This window comes from Terrapene carolina, unplaced genomic scaffold (genome assembly GCF_002925995.2).
Source record: "Terrapene carolina triunguis isolate 2854851 unplaced genomic scaffold, T_m_triunguis-2.0 Scaffold193, whole genome shotgun sequence".
Lineage (NCBI taxonomy): Eukaryota > Metazoa > Chordata > Testudines > Emydidae > Terrapene > Terrapene triunguis.
Window position 1 is genome coordinate 8535442 of NW_020664544.1, and position 6807 is coordinate 8542248.

The 6807-nt window shown below is 54.7% G+C and overlaps 1 protein-coding gene across 1 annotated transcript in view; it reads right to left on the reverse strand.

Annotated features, from left to right (window-relative positions):
* ACE (angiotensin I converting enzyme) overlaps positions 1 to 6807 on the reverse strand; it is a 59609-nt gene that overhangs the window by 12777 nt on the left and 40025 nt on the right. Inside the window, exons 10-14 of the mRNA XM_029912231.1 lie at positions 6490 to 6588; positions 4994 to 5116; positions 2237 to 2448; positions 1472 to 1608; positions 958 to 1116 (exon numbers count right to left, since the gene is read on the reverse strand). Of these exons, the coding sequence (XP_029768091.1) occupies positions 958 to 1116; positions 1472 to 1608; positions 2237 to 2448; positions 4994 to 5116; positions 6490 to 6588 (730 nt within the window). The remainder of the gene's footprint in view (positions 1 to 957; positions 1117 to 1471; positions 1609 to 2236; positions 2449 to 4993; positions 5117 to 6489; positions 6589 to 6807) is intronic.

The window sequence follows — 6807 nt, forward strand, 5'->3', positions numbered from 1 at the left end:
ACAGCTCCGTGTAGACAAACCCTTCGATACAAGTAACCATTTCCAGTGTTTATGGGATAACACCGATTTCATTTGTCGTGTATCGGGAGGGGGTTAATCAGTGTCCTACCTAGGACGCACACAGTTGAGCAGTACTGATCCCATCCAGGAGAGGGCAGTGGTACACACACACACACACACACACACACACACACACACACCCCCCTTGGTCTGCCCCAATAGCACAGAACCCAAAGGGCCTCTTTTAAAATGGGCCTGTCACACTGGAGTATCTGGGAGGCGGGGGAAGCATTTCTCTAGGGGCGAACTGACCTGCTCAGTAAAGTCTCTTTATTGTGACTGAGAATAATTAGTGTATTAATGGGAACGTTGGGCCTCCTGCCCAAGCCTGCTGGGAACCCACCCTCCCATCCTAATGTGATGTTGTGGCTGCGGCGGGGGCTGCGCTCGGACTGTGCTGCTGGAGGAGGTGGATGGGTAGGGAAGGAGGGCGCGTGCAGACACACTTTGGCGTACTCCGGCAGCAAGTGTGAAAAATCAGGACAGGGGGTGGAGGGTAATAGGCGCCTAGAGAAGAAAAAGCCCCAAATATCGGGACTGTCCCTATCTGGTCACCGTATTTCCAGGATCAGAGCTAGCCCAGGTGCAGCCCTCCAGCCAACAGCAACACAGTTATGCAAAGCAGCCCACAGCTGCCCCCGCTTTTCCTAGGAGATTACAGGCCTCAGCATGCAATGCTCCAGCTGCATTTCAAGAGCCAAGCCACACTGCATGCTGGGACATGTAGTCTTTGGTTGGTGAACCCCGTGGGGCAGGGATTGTGCCTTCTCTGCTTGGGAAGCTCCCAGCGTGCTGGCTCAGCTCCGCGTGGAAGACGTGGGAGGCCACAATCCGCTCCATGTTAAGCAGGGCCTTCTGGGTGCTGTCCCAGAACACCCAGCCTCCCCCTCATCTCACCTCCTTCAGCTCCAGTTCCGGCAGGGCGGCTCTCTCGATGTCGCTCAGTTTCTTCAGGATGCGCCTGACGCTCTGGTCCTGGAAGTCAGAGTAGTCGAACTGCCGGGCCTGCATGCCGTGCTTCAGGGTGTGGGCTGACATCTCCAGGTTCTTCTCCAGCTGCAGGACCAAGGGGGGACAGGAAAGGAATCACCTGATTGGGGGTGATCAGACGCAGCCCCCGCTAAGAATACTGGCGCGTGTGATGGGCAGCTATGGCATGCTCTCACTGCGGGCTGGCCAGAGACCTAGGTCTAATCTACAAATGAGGCCCAACTCATTTAGGGGTGCTGGGAGAAAGGCACCTCCCAGCGTATGAATGCTACTCTCTGGCTACCAGTATGTGGATGCCTCCCGCCAGGCAGCAGCAGGAGCTGCCCTGCTTTTCTGGGCTTGTCTGCAATGGACTTTGGGTACAACCTGCCTGACTTTGCTGTCAGCGTCACACTGTGTGGCCTGCAGCCCGGTCTCATACCATGATCTGCTTGTTGTGGTCCGTGATGTTGGTGTTGTACGTCCAGGACGCCTCGCTGTAGGCGTTCCACACCACTTCAGCCGTGCTGTTGTAGTCCGCCAAGAAATCTTTGGCTTGTGCTTCATCCGCTATTTTATCTAGAAGAGGGAAAAACCCAATGGATAAAGCCGCCAAATGAGCTCTTCCCCTTGTGTGAGCAGAACCTCCTTGGAGAATCCATGACTGAGCCCTCGCCAGTGCCACAGGCTCTCCATGCACCTGAGTGGGCTCCACTTCCTGCCCCGGTGCCCCCTTAGAGGGACATGACAGGAGAAGCCAACAGATGAGTGGCAGGTGGACGCTAGTGGAGCATCTGCCTTTGTTCATCTGGACAGGAGTAGCCCGGCATTCTAGACTGTACTAGTCAGCCAATCAGAACGCAGCACAGAATGCTACCTCATGGATTATCTGTTACATCAGGAGAGCAGGAATTACTATAACGAAGGAGACCATTGGTCCATCTAGTTGTGGATCAGGTGTCCAGCCAATGACGCGTGTTTCAAAGGAAGGTGCAGTGCCCCACGAAGCACATGATTGTGTGATGCTCTCCGGAGCCCAGCTGGAGAACGGTGCTATTTCTGACGAGCCCATTTCACCGCGCTCTAGCAGAGACACCCTCCACCTTCCACGTGTATTCTGAGCAATGCCACGCTGTGTCCATCTGGGGACACCTCCCAACACCCCTGGACCCAGCTCTGGGGCAAAGGGACAGCGCTGAGGCTTTACCGATGCCGTCAGGGTAGCCCTCAGGGACAGGCGGGCGCCACTCGAAGTCCGGCCAGCCCAGTGTTTCATTCCTTTCGTTGTTCTGTTTCTGAAGCCACGTTGTCACAGGGCTGAAGTACTCCAGTAGGGCCCCAGCGTCCATCTTCTCCACACCAGTCAGATTGAAGAGGATCTCTTGCCACGGCTTGGAAGAGCCAGCTTTCAACACCTCACTGCAGAGAACCGGGAAAGCAAATGCCAGCAAGAGACAATGAGATGGACAGCCCCGAGCACAGCATGGGTGGTTTTGCACATCAAGATACGGGTGTGATACTGGCAGAGCAGGTGCCAGCTCATGCCAAAATCCCCATGGCTCCATTGAACGCTGACGCACACATAGCTGGAATCAGTCTGGCTCCCCTGTGTGTTAGTATTATTAAAACAGGTATTAGAATGATAAAAATGTGTCTAGACTTTATTGAATGCTTGTGAGTTGCTGCATGCATTAATCTCACTGATAGCATCTGTACCCCATAGTGTAATATTTGAGCAGTTGTATTGTGACCCTCTGTGACTCTCCAGACAGGAGAGAGACATTAATTACTGTTAAGTGCTGATCATCAACAGAATGTGTTATGTCCTCCCCAACAGGAAAGGTCCATCGACACCAGACAGACTATTGTGGGACGTTAAAGAGCAGAGCCGTCCTTACCAATATGCAAACTACGCAGCTGCGCAGGGCACCAGGAAATTTGGGGCACCAAATTGCCCCAAATTTCCTGGTGCCCTATGCAGCTGCGTGCTGCTCCAGCGGCCAGCCCGGCCGGCCAGGAAACCTGTCCCCGCTGCTGCTCCGCCCCCACCCTGCCTCTTCCCACCCCTGCTCCGCCCCAGCCCCGCCCCCACTCCACCCCTTCCCCTGAACTATGTGCCGGGGGACTGCAGAAGGGGTCAGGAGTGCCCCGCACTCATCGGGTGGCGGGAAGTGGAGCAACCTGGCCCCAGCCCGCTCCGCTCTGCCGGCTCCCAGCTCCGCCGCCAGTGAGTGTTGGGGGGTGGTTCCCCCCGTGACCCCAAGTCCCAAGGCTGGGAGCCAGGGGAGCAGAGCGGAGTGGGCTGGGGCTGGGTCACTCCACTTCCTGCCGCCCGGTGAGTGCGGGGGCGTGCCCACCCTGCAATCACCGGTCGGCAGGAAGTGGAGCAACCCGGCCCCAACCCGCTCCACCGGCTCGTGCTGGGGGGCGGTTTCCCCCCTGCCCCCCAAGCCTGCTCCTGCCCCCCACAGACCTTGGGTGCAGCCCCCCCCGCGCGGAGGCCTGGGAATGCCCCCCCTCCTCCCGCAGAGGCCTGGGGCCAGTCCCCACCACGCGGGGGCTGCATGGGACACCACAATGTCTAGGGATGGCCCTGTTAAAGAGGATAAAAGACTTTGTTGTTCTGCCCTCCTTCCCATGAAGAGGAGTCATGTAAGTGGATTCCTCTGATCAGCTGAGTTTGCAGCTCAGAGCACATGGCAGGAAGGAATAAAAACCCCAAACAAAAGGAACCTGGTATCTCTATGCTGCTTGGATGCTGGGGGGGGCAGGGTTTTCTAGATATAAGCAAGAGCTCCCCAGCCGCTTATCCTGGGCTAGCCCTAAAGGACATATACAACTTGCTGATTATAGAACTTCTATTCCCTTTTGAAACTTGATTGTAATTGATTTGTGTATATATATTGACCTGCTTTAACCTTGGAAATAACTCTCTAATTTCCTTTTCCAACGTAATCAATCTTTACATAGTTTATGATAACATTGGCTACAAGTGTTGGCTTTGGTGTGACCTGGGGTCAGTGACTGGTCCGTTGAGACTGGGACTAACCTGAATATTGCTGTGATTCTTGGCATAAGGGACCATCTGTCACAAAAGTATCTTCACCTGGGTGGTGAGGTAGATGGGGGTATCCAAGGGGACTCCATGCATAGGCTGTTATAGGGCCTGAGGAGTTCACACTTGGTAACTGTTTGATGAGCTTTAAGTGTAGAACTCACAGTCAGTTTGGGGTTTGTGCCCTGCTTCCTAACAGTCTGCCCCGAGTCACTGCAGCCAGCGTTATGGGCAATCGATTCCCAGGCTTCAGGAGATCAACTGGCCACTCCGGGCTCAGGGGAGCATCGCTTCTCACCATGTGCTTAGGTCACTTGGGGAAATGACACCCAGGCCCCTAAATCACTTAGGTGTCTTTAAAAATTTGACAGCTGGACTTTCTGGTTTTGGGCTTCGCTCTGGCCTGGAGTTGCACCGACTTACACTAGTGCTGGATTTGCAGAAAGCAGAGTCTTTACACACATCGCCCCACCCAGCCCTGTATGAAGAACCTGTCCTTAGCTGGGACTTGAACAGGGATTCAGGCGTTTAAAACAGCCACTTGAGCTAAAGGATAATCTTCAGCTAGCCCTAGTGGAGAGACTGACCGCCTCCTGGACTCCGGCCTGTAGGGAGCAAGGCCATCACATATCCCCCAGATGAACGGATGCACTGATCCCATACGAACAGCCAGACTGGCTCAGACCAACAGTCCCTCTAGCCCAATCTCATGTCTTCTGACAGTGGCCAATGCCCGATGCTTCAGAGGGAACCAATGAGAGAGAGGCTAGTGGGGAATGAAGACACACACACACACACACCCCTGCCTTTTGTGACCCCTCGTGGTCCTTTCTAACCGCCCTGCTAGGGCTGGGGCTCCGAGCTGAGCAGCTCACCCTCTTCTTTCCCAAATCCACCCTTGGCTCTCACCTGAGTTTCGCTCCCGCCTCTTTGGACATGTAGATGTCACAGGTGTGCAGGGGGCCAGTGTGATTGGCAGCTTGGCACAGGGCCTTGTGAAACTGGAACTGCAGGATAAAACTCACAAAGTACCTGCGAAGAAAGCAAGTGCCATAAGAACATGAGAACGGCCCGACTGGGTCAGACCAAAGGTCCATCTAGCCCAGTATCCTGTCCTCTGACAGTGGCCAGTGCCAGGTGCCCCAGAGGGACTGAACAGAACAGGTCATCATCAAGTGATCCATCCCCTGTTGCTCATTCCCAGATTCTGGCAAACAGAGGCTAGGGACACCATCCCTGCCCATCCTGGCTAATAGCCATTGATGGACCTATCCTCCAGGAACTTATTTAGTTCTTTTTTGAACCCTGTTATAGTCGTGGCCTTCACAACATCCTCTGGCAAGGAGTTCCACCGGTTGACTGCGTTGTGTGAAGAAATACTTCCTTTTGTTTGTTTTAAACCTGCTGCCCATTAATTTCATTTGGCGCCACAGCAGAGTCCTCAGGGCTGAGCAATGGGAACAGGGGAGAGACCAGCTGATCTCCGCTGCGGGGAGGAGGTCCCCCGCCCCGGTACCCATCCATCTATCCACATATACACCCACCCATCCATCCACCCACCCTCCTGCCATTTACATTCTTCACATCTTTGGAATCAGTCTAGGCCCTGAGCAATAAAGTGCCCAAATGGTGACGGGTGTGATTAGGCTGTTTCAGAGTCCGACCAGGGGTTTTTGTGCTGACAAAGGGGAGGAGATGAGAGAGCGCACTGGGGTCAGACAGAAGCACTGTGTACATTTCACCGGCTCTGCCCTGTACTCTGGTCTCCTGACGCTGCAGAGCTGGGCTCCCCATACTGTACTGTGCTGTAGCCCAATCCTGACCCACAGCACCCCGTCATTGCAGACCTGGGCTCCACATACTGTGCTGTACCCCAATCCTGACCCACAGCACCCCATCATTGCAGACCTGGGCTCCCCACACAGCTCTGCCGATGGTGATTCTGTGTTGTGCCATTACAAACACTGTGAGAATCAGGGGCGATAGCATCGAATACCTTTAGGTTACCCAGGCTCTATAGGAGAGTCTCCAGGAGCTGTCACTAATTTTAAGGCTCACTGGGGCCCAGCCACATACCAACTTAGCTAGTACACGGCATAGTTCACCCCTTATTATTCCAGTGCAGGGCCCCACGCAGCTTTGCCGGCGGGCCTTTCCCCTGGCCTGCAGGACTCCCCGCCGGAGAGACAGATCGGTACGGCCGAGAGCTCTGCGGGTGCCCCTCGCCGCGGATCTGGAGGACCCTGCCTGATGTGGACAGCAAGCTGCAGCCACTTCCTGTGGCTTTTGTGATACAGATAAACGTGCCCCAAAGGACTAGAGTGGAGGCTTGTCAAATTCAGGCCGGTGGATTGGCCCAGCGCACCCCCCCCGCGCGAGAAGCAAGTCGCATGCAGCTCCAGTACCTGATGTAGGGGGTGTTGCCGGGGATGTGATACTTTGCACCAGGGTCGAAGTTGCTTTCGTTCCTTGAAATGGGAGGACAGATGCCCTGATATTTAGTTCTGTAAAACAAAGGGGTGGAGGGGGGGGACAAAATGAACAGCATTAGAAGGGGCCTGAAGGAATCGGACAGATGAGCCACCCCTCGGTGTGTGAGGAGTAAACAGGAAACAAGAAGAAGGAAGAGGGGAAGCTATAGTCATGAACAACCCTGAACGTGTCTGGGGCTTAATTTCAGATATTTCTATCAACCCACCCCCCAAACATACCCACCCATCTAT